General features: G+C 44.4%; 1 protein-coding gene across 2 annotated transcripts in view; it reads right to left on the bottom strand.

Annotated features, from left to right (window-relative positions):
• Positions 1-2701: 2701 nt before the first annotated feature.
• LOC129832542 (guanylate cyclase soluble subunit alpha-2-like) overlaps positions 2702-19319 on the bottom strand; it is a 51105-nt gene continuing 34487 nt past the window's right edge. For both annotated transcript variants that reach the window (XM_055896683.1, XM_055896684.1), the window contains exons 5-9: positions 18280-18492; positions 17800-18072; positions 13788-13931; positions 6057-6211; positions 2702-5029 (exon numbers count right to left, since the gene is read on the bottom strand). In XM_055896683.1, coding sequence (XP_055752658.1) covers positions 4810-5029; positions 6057-6211; positions 13788-13931; positions 17800-18072; positions 18280-18492 — 1005 coding nt within the window. In that variant the 3' untranslated portion in view covers positions 2702-4809. The remainder of the gene's footprint in view (positions 5030-6056; positions 6212-13787; positions 13932-17799; positions 18073-18279; positions 18493-19319) is intronic.

The following is a 19319-nucleotide window of genomic DNA, read 5'->3' as shown; positions in this document are numbered from 1 at the left end:
ATGGACACCTGACTGATTCTGCTATCATTCTTTCTCTCCCACAACATCATAGAAGTCTCATTATAATTTCTATTGATGGTTGACATCTAGTGGAACCCCTAGGCAGTGCACAATCATTCGTATCTCAAGGGGATTTCATTAGGGACTCTGGTGAATACATACAAGCTCAGATTTCTGACTTCCTGTTTTGAATTCAACTCAGGATTTTGCCTGCCAATATGAGTTCTGTTAATCTCACAGACATAATTCAAACAGTTTTAGAAACTTTAGAGTGTTTTCTATCCAATACTAATAATAATATGCAAATATTAGCAACTATGACTGAGGAGCAGGCTGTTTGATATGGGCACCTTTCATCCAAGCTACTCAATACTGCCCCTTCAGCCATAAGAAGTTAAGGCCTGAGAGACAGAGACTCATAAATCCTGAGAGACAGAGACTCTTAAGGCCTGAGAGGCAGAGACTCATAAAGCCTGAGAGGCAGTGACTCAAAAGGCCTGAGAGGCAGAGACTCATAAAGCCTGAGAGACAGAGACTCATAAAGCCTGAGAGGCAAAGGCAGGGGATTAAAATAGGTGGAAATGTATGCAGGTGTGTGTGTGTATGCAAGGGTATCTTTGTAATGTAGTGTTGTTTGTGTTTTAGGATGAGCTATATCTGATCTAGCATCTGGCTCACCAAGGTCACGACTCTCAGGTCAACCTCACCATCATGGAGCAGACACTCTGCCTACACAGTCTAAACAGTTGCTGGAAAACAACTGGAGTATAGGAGACAAGCCAGGTCCTAGTGGGCTAACATCATACTATCATGTTATCAGCCATCCTCTCTGTGCACACGCAAAAGTGTGTGTGACAGAGAGATGGGTGTGGTTCTGCACTATATATCAGAGGAGGGGTGTGGTTCTGCACAATATATCAGAGGAGGGGTGTGGTTCTGCACTATATATCAGAGGAGGGGTGTGGTTCTGCACTATATATCAGAGGAGGGGTGTGGTTCTGCACTATATATCAGAGGAGGGGTGTGGTTCTGCACTATATATCAGAGGAGGGGTGTGGTTCTGCACTATATATCAGAGGAGGGGTGTGGTTCTGCACTATATATCAGAGGAGGGGTGTGGTTCTGCACTATATATCAGAGGAGGGGTGTGGTTCTGCACTATATATCAGAGGAGGGGTGTGGTTCTGCACTATATATCAGAGGAGGGGTGTGGTTCTGCACTATATATCAGAGGAGGGGTGTGGTTCTGCACTATATATCAGAGGAGGGGTGTGGTTCTGCACTATATATCAGAGGAGGGGTGTGGTTCTGCACTATATATCAGAGGAGGGGTGTGGTTCTGCACTATATATCAGAGGAGGGGTGTGGTTCTGCACTATATATCAGAGGAGGGGTGTGGTTCTGCACTATATATCAGAGGAGGGGTGTGGTTCTGCACTATATATCAGAGGAGGGGTGTGGTTCTGCACTATATATCAGAGGAGGGGTGTGGTTCTGCACTATATATCAGAGGAGGGGTGTGGTTCTGCACTATATATCAGAGGAGGGGTGTGGTTCTACACTATATATCAGAGGAGGGGTGTGGTTCTGCACTATATATCAGAGGAGGGGTGTGGTTCTGCACTATATATCAGAGGGGTGTGGTTCTACACTATATATCAGAGGAGGGTGTGGTTCTGCACTATATATCAGAGGAGGGGTATGGTTCTACACTATATATCAGAGGAGGGGTGTGGTTCTGCACTATATATCAGAGGAGGGTGTGGTTCTGCACTATATATCAGAGGGGTGTGGTTCTGCACTATATATCAGAGGAGGGGTGTGGTTCTGCACAATATATCAGAGGAGGGGTGTGGTTCTGCACTATATATCAGAGGAGGGGTGTGGTTCTGCACTATATATCAGAGGAGGGTTAGGGTTAGGGTGTGTGTATGTATGTGTGAGTGTTTGTCTGTGTGTATGCGTGAACGTTTGTCTGATTTCCTGTTTAGCTATACTGAACAAAAATATAACCGCAACATGTAAAGTGTTGGTCACGTTTCATGAGCTGAAATAAAAGATCCCAGTGATTTTCCATATGCACAAAAAACGTATTTCTCTGAAATGTTGTGCACAAATTTGTTTACACCCCTGATTGGGCGCATTTCTCCAATGTCAAGATAATCCATCCACCTGACAGGTGTGGCATTCAAAGAAGCTGATTAAAAAGCATGATCATTACACAGGTGCACCTTGTGCTGGGGACAATGAAAGGCCCCTCTAAAATGTGCATTTTGGTCACACAACACAATGCCACAGATGTTTCAAGTTTTGAGGGAGCGTGTAATTGGCATGCTGACTGCAGGAATGTCCACCAGAGCTGTTGCCAGAACATGTCATATTCATTTCTCTATTATACATCATTGTTTTGATAATTTGTCAGTACGTCCAACCGGCCACGTGTAACAACGCCAGCCAAGGACCTCCACATACGGCTTCTTCACCTGTGGAATCATCTGAGACCAGCCACCCAGACAGCTGATGAAACTGAGAAGTATTTCTGTCTGTAATGAAGCCCTTTTATGGGGAAAAACTCTGATTGGCTGGCCCTGGATCCCCAGTGGGTGGGCCTGGCTCCCAAGTGGGTGGGTCTATACCCTCCCAGGCCCATCAATGGCTGCACCCCTGTCCATCATGTGATGAACATAATAAACTAAACACATTCTTCATTTTTAAACATATCTGGTGATTTTTATTGACAACTTATTAGACAGAGGATGTGCTTTACTACTCAGTCATTCAACAGATTTCAACATGTTTCTAACCAGGTACAGCAGTCATGTTATTTATAGGCCTAGATAACAGACGACTCAGACATGTCAAATCATTTTACCAAAAAGAGAAAAAAGTCAACAGAAATGTGAATGTACTCATCTAAACTTGTGAATAATACCAAAAAGTACAACATAGAATGATCTTTAAAAGTTAATATTTTCTGTTGAATTATTAAATATATCTAAATTGTACATATTTAATATAGATATAGGCCTTTTTACATACAAGTTATTTTGTACAGAGTTTAATGCAATAACAGATCCACAGGTTATCTTACACTTACTTCTCGCTCGCACCCGCGCACGCACGCACACACACACACACACACACACACACACACACACACACACACACACACACACACACACACACACACACACACACACACACACACACACACACACACACACACACACACACACACACACTTGTGTTTTTACAGGTTATTTTACATGGCGAAGTTGTTTGGTGTAGACCTCCAACATGGGATGGAAAGTTTGATTATGATGCTGTTGGTGTAGAACTCCAACATGGGATGGAACGTTTGATTATGATGCTGTTGGTGTAGAACTCCAACATGGGATGGAACGTTTGATTATGATGCTGTTGGAAAGCCAACATGGGATGGGACGTTTGATTATGATGCTGTTGGAAAGCCAACATGGAATGGAACATTTGATTATGATGCTGTTGGAAAGCCAACATGGGATGGAACGTTTGATTATGATGCTGTTGGAAAGCCAACATGGGATGGAACGTTTGATTATGATGCTGTTGGAAAGCCAACATGGGATGGGACGTTTGATTATGATGCTGTTGGAAAGCCAACATGGGATGGGACGTTTGATTATGATGCTGTTGGAAAGCCAACATGGGATGGGACGTTTGATTATGATGCTGTTGGAAAGCCAACAGTCTTAATGGGGTGACTGACTGTTTGATTATTTTGTTTCATTTATTATCTTTAATGCTTTAACCTCACAGCTAAATCAATGACATCAAAAACCACTTCCAGCACAAATATGTTTAGAATGGTATTTGATTGAAGCGGGCCATTTCTTACTTGTAACAAGCCAATGTGTGTTTGTGTGTGTGAGAGAGAAATGAGGTTGGGGACTAGAGTGGTGACAGAGAGATAGGATCCTAAGGTTATTGCTCTAAAAACATAGAATGACGTAGAGAGCCCCCCCCCCCAGGCATACTTCCTATCCACACCTTGGTTATTAGAGTTGGTGGATGGAGGGGAGGGGGGTGGATGGATAAACGTGCTGCTTGCTCATGTCCATGGTTTAGTGTTGACAGATGGGCTGGATGCATTCAGCTAACTGAAAGAGAAAATGTCCGAACATCTCAGTGGTTCAGCTGCTAGCTGGACCGAAACAACATAGACTCCCCACAGTGACTCATTTGGGAGAGTCACACACATCACTGTGGGGAGTATCAGAGCTGCAGACCTCGTTCCATTTCCCCGCGTGTTCAGCCAGCTCACATGTTGGGGGTTTGAGAGTGTATGTCTGGAGTGTTCTAGTGAAGAAGGCACTGAGTTGTGAGCGATGTTGATAATAACACAGTACCTGCCATGCCCAGACTGACAGCCAGCCATGGTATCCATGGTTACAGTACGCCGTGTTCTACAAGCAGAAGGCTTTAGTTTAGTTTTGAAGTTGCTAGATTATTCTATTATATTGTCTCTATTGATTGATTTTGTTGTTTTCCCTCCTCTTCTGTCAACCTTCAAAGTCTGGTTTGTGGTGGGGTTGAAGGGTAATGGGTGGTTGCCCTTGGTAACAACAGGTTGTAGTTGGTGAAGCGAGGAGTGTCTGTTTCTAGATGGAAAAGCGAGGGGGGTTGTTAAGAGGACTGCGTCCTGGTTTGTGGTAGGAGGGTATTGTCATCCCTATAAGTCTCCCATTTAAACATGGGGTAGGGTTTGGGCTATAGGTTTAGAGTTGTGTGTGTATGTTGATGCAGTGTGTGTGTGTGTGTTTTGGGAGCCTATAGACTGGTCTCTCGCAGGAACATGGTGCCGATGCTGTAGGACACTTTTCTCAGGGGCGCTGGGGGGGCGGAGCGGGAGCTTGTCAGGGAGGTGTGGCTATGGGAAGTCCCTCCCTCCAGGAAGTAGCATGTTCCCGGGATCTCCTTCGGAAAATTATCAGGAAGCTCCAACCGGGAACGAGGGACGAAAGAGAAGGAGCAATCGTCTTTCAGCAGCCTGGAGAGAGGGAAAGAAAGGAGAGAGATTTAAAAACACATTATGACTGTGTGTTATATTTGGCTGCAGAGTGGGATTTGGCTATTTCTCCAAACAGCAGTGACTCTCCAGGGAGTGATGTAGCCTTGTTCAGAATGAGATAAGGCCAATCACAAACCCAGTCATTCTTCAGCTACAGGTGTGTGTTTGTGCTGCAGGGGGGTATGTACACACACGCACACACACACAAGTAAGCAATTACACAGTGTGTACATATGCTGAGTCCACAGAGATATTAGCAGAGGAGGCAGAACACACACTGGATTTATTAATCACCATTCACACACACACACACACAGGTTGGTTTAAATCTGCAACAATTAGCCCTCATTGTGTCGTGCAAATAATTTGTGATTCTGAGGAGAGAACGTCCTTGACTGCAAAAATAGAGAGGTTTCCAAGGCAACGCTTTTGACTCACTGACTCACATAAGGGACACCATAGAGAGGGAGAGAGAGGGAAAAAGAGAGATAAGGAGAGAGAGAGAAAAGGAGAAAGAGAGGGAGAGAACACTATGATCAGCTCTCATCACAAAGTGTCTCCACAGGCAGCGTTTGACTCAACATCAGAGTGTGTGTGTGTGTGTGTGTGTGTGTGTGTGTGTGTGTGTGTGTGTGTGTGTGTGTGTGTGTGTGTGTGTGTGTGTGTGTGTGTGTGTGTGTGTGTGTGTGTGTGAGTGTCTGTGCTTGCGGGCGTGTGTTTATGACGTATCACAAATGCAGTGACTGGACGTGACTGTTTCTTACTCAAATGTCCTTAGAGACTGAAAGCTGCTCTATTGTCATTCATTCCCCCCCCCCCCCCCCCCCCCCCCCCCACACACACACTCACACACAGACCACACACACACACACCCACACAGACCACACACACTCCACACACAGACCACACACACTCCACACACACACACACACTCCACACACACTCACACACACACCACACACACACACACACTCCACACACTCCACACACACACAGGTGTACTCACCGGTATGTGGTTGGGCTGACGTTGATGCATCGAGGGTGGCTCCCAGACTCAAACTTGCTGGCCAGTGTGACGTTGTTGCCAAACAGACAGTACCTGGGCATCCTCACCCCAACCACCCCCGCCAACACTGAGCCTGTATGGATACCTATACGCAGCTGAAGGACGGAGAGAGGGAGGGAGAGTAGAGGGAGAAGCAGAGAGAGAGAGATGTCAGCTGAACATTGTTTCAGTAAAGGGTTACACTGTAACACACTGTTGGAGTTAGTAACATGACAAAACAGACATATACACTGAGTATACTAAACACTAGGAACACCTTCCTGATATTGAGTTGCCCCCCCCCCCCCCCCCCCTACAAGGTGTCGAAAGCGTTCCACAGGGATGCTGGCCCATGTTGACTCCAATGCTTCCTACAGTTGTGTCAAGTTGGCTGGATGTCCTTTGTGCGGTGGACCATTATTGATACACACAGGAAACTGTTGAGCGTGAAAAACTCAGCAGTGTTGCAGTCCATGTCTTAATTGTATCAAGGCTTAAAAATCCTTCTTTAACCTGTCTCTACCCTTCATCTACACTGATTGAAGTGGATTTAACAAGTGTCATCAATAAAGGATCATAGCTTTCACCTGGATTCACCTGGATTTACCTGGTCAGTCTATGTCATGGAAAGAGCAGGTGTAATTATAAGTATATTATTATAGCTGGGATTTAAATGTGATCATCACACTTCAAACCCACTCCATTGTAGGTCTGACACACAACACACAAACACACATCATCTCTAATGATCCACTTCAGTATCTCATCTCCACGGTTACTAACGGCACTGAGCACATGCCAGCACACTAATGTGGGTAACCTTGGCAATAAGAGAGAGCGAGAGCAGAGAGAGATTGAAAAGGGGGAGGAAGAGAGAGCAGGGAAAACGTGAGGGCAAAGGTGTGCTATTCTGATCACACTGCTATAGAGATGGACAGATTGGTTTTGGCTAGTTCTGATCACACTGCTATAGAGATGGACAGATTGGTTTTGGCTAGTTCTGATCACACTGCTATAGAGATGGACAGATTGGTATTGGCTAGTTCTGATCACACTGCTATAGAGATGGACAGATTGGTATTGGCTAGTTCTGATCACACTGCTATAGAGATGGACAGATTGGTTTTGGCTAGTTCTGATCACACTGCTATAGAGATGGACAGATTGCCAGATGTTATGAGGAAAGAGTGAGGGGAGATAGATAGAAAGAGATGGAGAAGGAGAGACAAGTTAAGGTGTTGTATTTTGATCTTTCCCTCTTGTACAAATGGACCCCCTCTCCTCCCTGTTTCTCTATTCCCCCTCTCCCCTATGTTTCTCTGTTTCTCTATCCCCTCTCTCCCCTCTCTGTTTCTCTGTCCCCCTCTCCCCTCTCTGTTTCTCTATCCCCTCTCTCTTTCTCTATTTCTCTGTCCCCCCTCTCCTAATTTATCCCCCCTCTCCTACTTTATCCCCCCCTCTATCTCTCACTCTTCTGTGAGTCAGCACAGAGTCGGAACAGACCAATCAAAACATACTGCAGCTCTAAAGCAGCCAATCCCAACCGACAGCTGTGAGGTACATTGAACACTGTTCTCTAGCACATTGTGATGTTCTGTGTTCTGGAATATGTGATTTTAAAACAGTAATATGGGTCAAAACTATCTCTCTCTCTCTCTCTCTCTCTCTCTCTCTCATAGACTAGTTTACATAACACAGTGGTATTGGCTAGTTGTGAACACGCTGACTGAAGAGCGTTTATCCGGCTGAAGTGGTTTGAACGAGCAGAGCTTCTCTCCTCTTTTCCTCAGAGCAAGGGAACAAAGAATGAGAGAGACAGAGAGAGAGAGAGAAAGAAAGAGGGAGAGAGACAGAGAACAGGGCTACAGGGCATAGCTATGCCAGTCTATTTCTGGAACAATGGCCAGTGAATTAATCACAACTATAGGCCACAAACACACGACAGACACGCGCACACAGACACACAGACGCATAGCTACATGCATTAACATACACATACACACACACATATATGCACACACACCAGACACATGCACTCACGTGCACAAACTGATACAGGCATACACATGCATGGCCACACGCATCATGCACACACACACACAACATTAGAATTGTGTAGTTGCCGTTTTTAAGGACAAAAGAACTCTCGTTCTCTCTCTCTGAAATGTCCTCTTCGCTGGGCATCAGAGTTAGAATGAATAGAGAGCTGAATGAGATCATGCAGCTCTACAGACAGACAGTTTAAACAGTGCTAGGTTCCTTCTGGACAACCAGCAGAGCTCTCCTACAGGAGCCTGGTTTGAGCCAGGACACACAGTGCATTCAGAAAATATTCAAACCCCTTGACATTTTCCACATTTTGTTACGTTACAGCCTTATTCTAAAATGGATTTCCCTCATCAATCTACACACAATACTCCATAATGACAAATCAAAAACAGGTTTTTAGAAATTTGTGGAAATGTATTAAAAATAAAAAAACAGAAATACCTTATTTATATAAGTATTCAGACCCTTTGCTATGAGACTCGAAATTGAGCTTGATTGGAGTCCACCTGTGGTAAATTAAATTGATTGGACATGACTTGGAAAGGCACACACCTGTCTATTTAAGGTCCCACAGTTGACAGTGCATGTCAGAGCAAAAACCAAGCCATGAGCTCGAAGGAATTGTCCGTAGAGCTCCGAGACAATAGTGTTTTGAGGCACGAATCTGGGGAAGGTTACACAAACATTTCTGCAGCATTGAAGGTCCCCAAGAACATAGTGGCCTCCATCATTCTTAAAATGAAAAGGTTTGGAACCACCAAGACTCTTCCTAGAGCTGGCCGCCCGGCCAAACTGAGCAATCAGTGGAGAAGGGTCTTGGTCTGGGAGGTGACCAAGAACCCAATGATCACTCTGACAGATCTCCAGAGTTCTTCTGTGGAGATGGGAGAACCTTCCAGAAGGACAACCATCTCTGCAGCACTCCACCAATCAGGCCTTTATAGTAGAGTGGCCAGACGGAATCCACTCCTCAGTAAAAGGCACATGACAGCCCGCTTGGAATTTGCGAAAAGGCACCTAAAGGACTCTCAGACCATGAGAAACAAGATTCTCTGGTATGATGAAACCAAGATTGAACTCTTTGGCCTGAATGCCAAGTGTCACGTCTGGAGGAAACCTGGCACCATCCCTACTGTGAAGCATGGTGGTGGCAGCATCATGCTGTGGGGATGTTTTTCAGTGACAGGGACCTGGAGACTGGTCAGGATCGAGGGAAAGATTTACGGAGCAACGCACAGAGATATCCTTAATGGAAACCTGCTCCAGAGCGCTCAGGACCTCAGACTGGGGCGACGATTCACCTTCCAACAGGACAACGACCCTAAGCACACAGCCAAGACAATACAGGAGTGAGCCCGGACTTTAAACCGATCTAACATCTCTGTAGAGACCTGAAAATAGTTGTACAGCGACGCTCGCCATCCAGCCTGACAGAGCTTGAGAAGATCTGCAGAGAAGAATGGGAGAAACTCCCCAAATACAGGTTTGCCAAGCCTGTAGCGTCATACCTAAGAGTCGAGGCTGTAATCACTGCCAAAGGTGCTTGAACAAAGTACTGAGTAAAGGGTCTGAATACTTATGTACATGTGATATTTCAGTACTTTATTTATTTATTTTGCAAAAACATCTAAAAACCTGTCTTTGCTTTGTTATTATGGGGTATTGTGTATAGATTGATGGGGGGGGGGACTATTTAATCCATTTTAGAATAAGGCTGTAATGTAACGAAATGTCGAAAAGTCAAGGGTCTGAATTCTTTCCGAATGCACTGTACCCAGCTCACCACATAGTTACATACACTCTCGACCAAAATTATTGGCACCCTTCGTAAAGATGAGCACAAAATACAGCATTAATAAATAATATAAATACTGAGCTGTATTGTATGGTCAAAAGTGCTAAATTATATTATTTTATACAAACACAATTGCTCTAGAAAAATATTTTGTTAAACAAGGAATACTTTTTTTCTCAAAAAGATAGGGGCTTTGTCACGAATCCCGCTTCCTGAGTCTGTTTTTGCCTGTGTTCTGTCCTGGAGTGTTTTTTCCGGTGTCCTGGAACGCACCCTGTCTGGTTGCCGGGCGACGTAGCTGGTTGGGAGATCTCTGATTTACCGCACCTGTTTCCAATCCGCTATCTGCACACCTGGTCCTGATCATCACCCCACCACTTCATAAGCACTGACCTGACATCCATTCCCTGCCGGATCGTTAGCCATGAACAGTATGTTGTGCCAGTGTATCAGCCTCCAGTTTGTTTTGTTGTTTTGTACGTTTTGCTTGCCTTGAACTCACCTCCGTTTTTTCTGTCTACAGTCATTCACCCGGAACACTCATCTCATCCCTACCTGGTCGTCAGTTACTTCATTGGATCTGCCTATTCAATCCCATCAACTCACCTCCGCTGCCCGCTCCGTCACCTGGATTTTTCTATCACTACATTCAAACTTGTAAATAAATACTCACCTTCGTCTTACTCTCCTTGTCCTGGTCTGCTTCTGGGTTCAACTTTAGAAAACCGTGACAGGCTTAAATAATTGAAACCCCATTTTTCTGTGAGTAATTGTACTGGTATAAAATAATATAATTTTCCCATGTTCAGTATTTGTATTATTTATTTTATACTCTCTTTTTTACTCATCTTTATCAAGGGTGCCAATAATTTCGGTCGTGACTGTTCATGTGATCCCCAGCACCCTTGTTGTCATGCCGATAGACAGAGACAGAGATTGTGTGAGGTTGGTTATTTTTATTGCTGGTTGCCATAAATAGAAAGTCTAGGTTGAAGCATGCTAGAAGCCAACACACACACACACACACACACACACACACACACACACACACACACACACACCATGTTTTGTATTGTCAGTGTTGACTCTGACTCTGGATGTAACAGAAAAGAGCCTCTACCTATGGAGATGGGGGAAAGATAGACTGCCTGAACGTGACCTTCTCTCTAACGTAACACAATACAGCCCAACACAAAGCTCATGTATTTCCTGTAAGACATTAAAACAACAGCGTAACAGAAACAACCGTCATTAATAAACAGCCCCTGCTGCCATGTCACGATTCTCCCATCACCATGGCAACTGCACACTACGCATTCCCATGTTCTATCCATCACGTGACGACCGGTGTGTTGGCAATTACACACATACGTGCTGTGATCACACACTGCGAGCATAAGTATGCACACGGACATCCACAAACACTAATTTATTGTACATACACAAAAACACAAACCCATTGTAGTGTCGGTCCGTGTGTGTGTGAGTGTGTGTGTGCATGCCGTGTGCTCTCTTCCTTGTGAAGACACGTTTCATCTCATCAGTCGTCAGCAAAGGGGAAGATGAGAGGGGCTCCATTGTCAGCATCTACAGCTGGTTAAGAACTTCCTTTTCAATGGCCCACGACGATTATAACACACACACACATCTGGGACTGTCAGCCAGCCATTGGGAGCGAAGCAGCTAGTACAACACAGCTAACACAACACAGCTAGCACAACACAGCTAGCACAACACAACACAGCTACCACAACACATCTAACACAACACAGCTAGCACGACACAACACAGTTATCACAACACAGCTAGCATAACACAACACAACTCAGCTACCACAACACAACAGTGCTAACACAGCACAACACAGCTGGCACAACACTACACGGCTAGCACAACACAAGACGGCTAGCACAACACAGCTAGCCAACACAGCTAGCAAAACACAATACAGGTAGCACAACACAACACAGCTAGCACGGCACAACACAGCTAGCACGGCACAACACAGCTAGCACAACACAGCACAACACAGCAAGCACAACACACCACGGATAGCACAACACAACACAGCTAGCACAATATAGCACAACATAACACAACACAGCTAGCACAACACATCACAACACAGCTAGCACAACACAACACAGATAGCACAACACAGCTAGCAAAACACAATACAGGTAGCACAACACAACACAGCTAGCACGGCACAACACAGCTAGCACGGCACAACACAGCTAGCACAACACACCACGGATAGCACAACACAACACAGCTAGCACAACACAGCACAATATAGCACAACATAACACAACACAGCTAGCACAACACATCACAACACAGCTAGCATAACACAACACATATAGCACAACACAGCTAGCACAACACAACACAATATAGCACAACATAACACAACACAGCTAGCACAACACATCACAACACAGCTAGCACAACACAACACAGCTAGCACAACACAGCTAGCACAACACAATATAGCACAACATAACACAACACAGCTAGCACAACACAGCTAGCACAACACAACACAACACAGATAGCACAACACAGCTAGCACAACACAACACAATATAGCACAACATAACACAACACAGCTAGCACAACACATCACAACACAGCTAGCACAACACAACACAGCTAGCACAACACAGCTAGCACATCACAACACAATATAGCACAACATAACACAACACAGCTAGCACAACACAGCTAGCACAACACAGCACAACACAGCTAGCACAACACAACACAGATAGCACAACACAGCTAGCACAACACAACACAATATAGCACAACATAACACAACACAGCTAGCACAACACATCACAACACAGCTAGCACAACACAATACAGCTAGCACAACACAGCTAGCACATCACAACACAATATAGCACAACATAACACAACACAGCTAGCACAACACAGCTAGCACAACACATCACAACACAGATAGCACAACACAGCTAGCACAACACAACACAATATAGCACAACATAACACAACACAGCTAGCACAACACATCACAACACAGCTAGCACAACACAACACAGCTAGCACAACACAGCTAGCACATCACAACACAATATAGCACAACATAACACAACACAGCTAGCACAACACAGCTAGCACAACACATCACAACACAGATAGCACAACACAACACATTACAGTGGGAGCATATTAAGCATAGTGGGAAGAACAAGCAAGGAGGTGGGCAAAGCCAAGCACGAGCTAGCGAGATTCTATTAATGTGTTGTAGCATGTATTCCATTAGGGAATGCCTCCTCTGTGAAGTGTGCATGTGCACAAACTCAATTCGACCTTGCACTCCTACTAAAAAACTGTTTTTAAACTTAAAAAACTTAGTGCACTGTGTTCATAGCGGATTCTAGTTTTGGGAACAGAAACATTTATTGAGATCAGATGTTTCATCGATGACAACTTGGCCCAGTTTCACCTAGTTCCATCCTCTCCCACTACCAGCGACTGGACTTCCTCTCACTAACATATTTGGTGGTAAGAAAACTTTCTAAATGGATGTTTCAGCTTTATAGCCCCTGTGACGTGTCTGGGTTACCCCTTCTGTCTGTGGCACAACACAGCACCGCACTGATAAGCTGATAGATGCTTTAAATTCGAGGTGTAAACCACATATACATTTGAATGAGAAGAGAGACAGACAGTAGGAGGAGAGGGTGAAAAGGGATAGAAAGAGAGAGAGGAAGTGAGAGAAACAGAGGGGGAGTGAAAAGGGAGTTAGAGAAGATGACAGAAAAAGAGAGTGAGGGAGAAATAGCCCATCCCCTCTCCTGTGCCAAGCGAAGACTCACCTTGATGGATTTGCCGTCCGGCGTTAACACCTCCTCTGACAGCTCCATCATCTTCAGGGCCATGAGTGCGATTGGCTTGGCATGGCTGTCAATCTTCCGGTGGAGCCCGCCCGCAACACAGTAGGCGTCGCCTATAGTCTCAATCTATATGGGGATTGGAGAAGAGTCCATGAAGCCATGACGATTTCATTTGATTTGAGTTATATACCTTAATCAAATTTAAATATTTTCATAATAACATTTATCCTGACAGGGTTATTGGCAGAATTAAAATAAACACTCAGACAAGCTGTACCTGACAACAAGAAACACAACTCTCATTTTCTTCCAGTCACAGTCATTTATCCAGAGTAACCATGACAATGGGAACATATGGGACTCCTCTCTACTCACATGAAGCAGGAAAAGAGAGGGGGAGAGTAGAAAGTGGAGACGAGAGAAAATGGAAGTAGAAAGAGAGAAGGGGAAGAGTCAAGTAAAAAAGTGGAAGGGTGAGGAGAAAGGAAGGGAAGGGGAAGAAAAGCTGCTGTATCTGTGCTGACTCAAACCCTGGCAAAGGACAAGAGTAGTGCTAGTGCTAGATGGATGGAGGGATGGATAGAGGGAGTGATGGTTGTTAATGGACGCACTGGGCCTTGTTGTAATACCACTATGTCAGGCAGCCAGTATTGACACACTGTTGTTAAGCACTGTTGCATTAGCCATTAATCAGTGTGTTTTTCCACCCGATACATATGCACGCACGCACACACACAGTGCTGATATAAAACACAACTTGATTGATCCTTGTATTTACCCACGGCAGCACCATCACTCAATTGCACTATACCTCTCCTATGTGGACAGATGACACGTATCAGGGTTGAAGTCAATTCAGTATTTCTGAATTTAATCCAATTCAAACAATGAATTTCAATTGAATTTCATATGGCCATACTCCACAGGAAGCAGAATTTGAATTTGATTTGAGTCAACTGAGATGTGAAACATGAAAATCTCATTAATTTGACAAATCTACCACTTATGAATACAACGAATACACATACCATTTGAAATATGAGTTTTATTTTAACTCAAATATGTCAAACAGTTTGATCTAATGCGTTATGGGAAAACATTTTGTTTCTGATATTTAAAAACATTTAAGGGAGTTATTAATTATTAATGACAATCCACAACATGATCTTAGAGTATTTCTAGAACACTAATTATTTTTTATTGTTTTAGGAAAATTTGTTTTAAAGATGAAATGTTTCAATCTAATGCTAAATGGTATTGGTAACCAAGTCAAAATATACATTGCTATGGTGATGTGCAGAATGAATAAGGCATTTGAATTAAATTAAATTAAATTACTAATACTTCCTTTAATTTGAATGCAATCCAAATTCTGCTTCCTGTGGGGTGTGGCCAATTAAAATTCAATTCAAATACAATAACTGAAATGGAACTAAAGAGCAATTCGTAACTCAATTCAGAATCGACCCAAACACTGATACATAAAACAACAAGCATGCACTGAGTGTACAGTTTGTGACGTGCAAACAGGTGTGTTCCCACCTTATACACATCCAGGATTCCACACTGGTAGTCAAACAGGTGTGTTCCCACCTTATACACATCCAGGATTCCACACTGGTAGTCAAACAGGTGTGTTCCCACCTTATACACATCCAGGATTCCACACTGGTAGTCAAACAGGTGTGTTCCCACCTTATACACATCCAGGATTCCACACTGGTAGTCAAACAGGTGTGTTCCCACCTTATACACATCCAGGATTCCACACTGGTAGTCAAACAGGTGTGTTCCCACCTTATACACATCCAGGATTCCACACTGGTAGTCAAACAGGTGTGTTCCCACCTTATACACATCCAGGATTCCACACTGGTAGTCAAACAGGTGTGTTCCCACCTTATACACATCCAGTATTCCACACTGGTAGTCAAACAGGTGTGTTCCCACCTTATACACATCCAGTATTCCACACTGGTAGTCAAACAGGTGTGTTCCCACCTTATACACATCCAGTATTCCGCACTGGTAGTCAAACAGGTGTGTTCCCACCTTATACACATCCAGTATTCCACACTGGTAGTCAAACAGGTGTGTTCCCACCTTATTCACATCCAGGATTCCACACTGTTAGTCAAACAGGTGTGTTCCCACCTTATACACATCCAGGATTCCACACTGGTAGTCAAACAGGTGTGTTCCCACCTTATACACATCCAGTATTCCACACTGGTAGTCAAACAGGTGTGTTCCCACCTTATAAACATCAAGGATTCCACACTGGTAGTCAAACAGGTGTGTGTTCCCACCTTATACACATCCAGGATTCCACACTGGTAGTCAAACAGGTGTGTTCCCACCTTATACACATCCAGGATTCCACACTGGTAGTCAAACAGGTGTGTTCCTACCTTATACACATCCAGGATTCCACACTGGTAGTCAAACAGGTGTGTTCCCACCTTATTCACATCCAGTATTCCACACTGGTAGTCAAACAGGTGTGTTCCCACCTTATACACATCCAGTACTCCACACTGGTAGTCAAACAGGTGTGTTCCCACCTTATACACATCCAGTATTCCACACTGGTAGTCAAACAGGTGTGTTCCCACCTTATACACATCCAGTACTCCACACTGGTAGTCAAACAGGTGTGTTCCCACCTTATTCACATCCAGGATTCCACACTGTTAGTCAAACAGGTGTGTTCCCACCTTATACACATCCAGGATTCCACACTGGTAGTCAAACAGGTGTGTTCCCACCTTATTCACATCCAGGATTCCACACTGGTAGTCAAACAGGTGTGTTCGCACCTTATTCACATCCAGGATTCCACACTGGTAGTCAAACAGGTGTGTTCCCACTTATTCACATCCAGGATTCCACACTGGTAGTCAAACAGGTGTGTTCCCACTTATTCACATCCAGGATTCCACACTGGTAGTCAAACAAGTGTGTTCCCACCTTATACACATCCAGGATTCCACACTGGTAGTCAAACAGGTGTGTTCCCACCTTATACACATCCAGGATTCCACACTGGTAGTCAAACAGGTGTGTTCCTACCTTATACACATCCAGGATTCCACACTGGTAGTCAAACAGGTGTGTTCCCACCTTATACACATCCAGGATTCCACACTGGTAGTCAAACAGGTGTGTTCCCACCCTAAACACATCCAGGATTCCACACTGGTAGTCAAACAGGTGTGTTCCCACCTTATACACATCCAGGATTCCACACTGGTAGTCAAACAAGTGTGTTCCCACCTTATTCACATCCAGGATTCCACACTGGTAGTCAAACAGGTGTGTTCCCACCTTATACACATCCAGGATTCCACACTGGTAGTCAAACAGGTGTGTTCCCACCTTATACACATCCAGGATTCAACACTGGTAGTCAAACAGGTGTGTTCCCACCTTATTCACATCCAGTATTCCACACTGGTAGTCAAACAAGTGTGTTCCCACCTTATTCACATCCAGGATTCCACACTGGTAGTCAAACAGGTGTGTTCCCACCTTATACACATCCAGGATTCCACACTGGTAGTCAAACGGGTGTGTTCCCACCTTATACACATCCAGGATTCCACATTGGTAGTCAAACAGGTGTTTTCCCACCTTATTCACATCCAGTATTCCACACTGGTAGTCAAACAGGTGTGTGTTTCTACCTTATACACATCCAGTATTCCACACTGGTAGTCAAACAGGTGTGTTCCCACCTTATACACATCCAGTATTCCGCACTGGTAGTCAAACAGGTGTGTGTTCGTACCTTATACACATCCAGTATTCCACACTGGTAGTCAAACAGGTGTGTTCCCACCTTATACACATCCAGGATTCCACACTGGTAGTCAAACAGGTGTGTTCCCACCTTATACACATCCAGTATTCCACACTGGTAGTCAAACAAGTGTGTTCCCACCTTATACACATCCAGTATTCCACACTGGTAGTCAAACAGGTGTGTTCCTACCTTATACACATCCAGGATTCCACACTGGTAGTCGAAGCGTGTGTAGAGCTCGTTGAGCATGCTGATGACCTGCATGGGGGTACACTGGGCACACACTGCCGTGAAGCCCACGATGTCAGAGAACAGCATGGTGACATCATCAAACTTCCTGGCGGGGACAGACTCCCCCTGCCATAGCTTCTGGGCCACGTCACCAGGAAAGATGGAGTAGAGAAGGTCTACTGTCCTCCTCTTCTCCTCTTCTAGAGCTTGGTGTGTCTTTTCTAGAGTGGCCTGGGGAAGAGCACAGGGATAGAAATACAATTAGTAGAATGGGGATGATGGAGTAGAGGTTTAGTGACCAACGCGTTTTCGCTTTTTCTGAAGCTGGATGAGTCGGCTGCTGAATGTCTACGTGACAGAATAATGAGTATGAGCACACGTGTATGTGTGTGTGTGCACTTGTGCGTGTGTGCATATTGCATGTGTGTTTGACTGTACCTTGAGTTTGTCCATCCTGTTCTTGAGGCCGTCCTGTGCTTTGGCCTGCTGTCCCACCAGTATGACATCACGCGTGGCGTCGTGGATGGGGATGTCTGACAGGTAGAGGCCCCTGCCCATCAGCTCCTCCAGCTTGTCCACCCGGGGGGAACCCAGGAACATCAGAGTAGAGGATTCTGGGACATGAATCATCTGACCCTTCACCTCCATCACCTGGCAAAGAGAGAGAAAGAGCAAGAGCAAGAGAGAGAGAGAGAGGGTGTGGGGCAGAAGACAGGGAGAGGGGTTGTTCATATAATAAAGAGATCAATGGAATGCAGACTGTGGGAAATACAGTGCCTTCAGAAAGTATTCACACTCTTTGATTTTGTTGTGTTACAAAGTGAGATTCAAATTGATTTCATTGTCCTTTTTTTTGTCAATGATCTACACAAAATACTCTAATGTCAAAGTGGAAGAAAAATGTGAAAAATTCAACACTATTATATGTTGATGAGATAAGTATTCAACCTCCTGAGTCAATACATGTTAGAATGACCTTTGGCAGCGATTACACCTTTCTGGGTACAGTCTCGAAGAGTTATCCACACCTGGACTGTGCAACATTTGCCCATTATTCTTTTCAGAAATGTTCAACCTCTGTAAAATTGGTTGTTGATCGTTGCAAAACAACCATTTTCAAGTCTAGCCATACATTTTCTAGAAGATTTAAGTCAAAACTGTAAGTTAGCCCATTAGGAACATTGACTGTCTTCTTGGTAAGAAACTCCAGTGTAGATTTGGCCTTGTGTTTTAGGTTATTGTCCTGCTGAAGGTGAATTCATCACCCAGTGTCTGGTGGAAAGCAGACTGAACCATGTTTTCCTCTAGGATTTTGCCTGTGCTTAGCTCTATTACGTCACTTTTTTATCAGGAAAATCTCCTAGTCCTTAACGATTACAAGCATACACATAACATGATGCAGCCACCACTATGCTTGAAAATATGGAGAGTGGTTGTCACGTTCCTGACCTGTTTTCTGTTGTGTGGTATGTGTTTAA

The sequence above is a fragment of the Salvelinus fontinalis genome, chromosome 33, assembly GCF_029448725.1.
Source record: "Salvelinus fontinalis isolate EN_2023a chromosome 33, ASM2944872v1, whole genome shotgun sequence".
Taxonomy (NCBI): domain Eukaryota; kingdom Metazoa; phylum Chordata; class Actinopteri; order Salmoniformes; family Salmonidae; genus Salvelinus; species Salvelinus fontinalis.
Note: the sequence above shows the minus strand (reverse complement) of the source record. Positions and strands in the feature narration are given on the sequence as shown.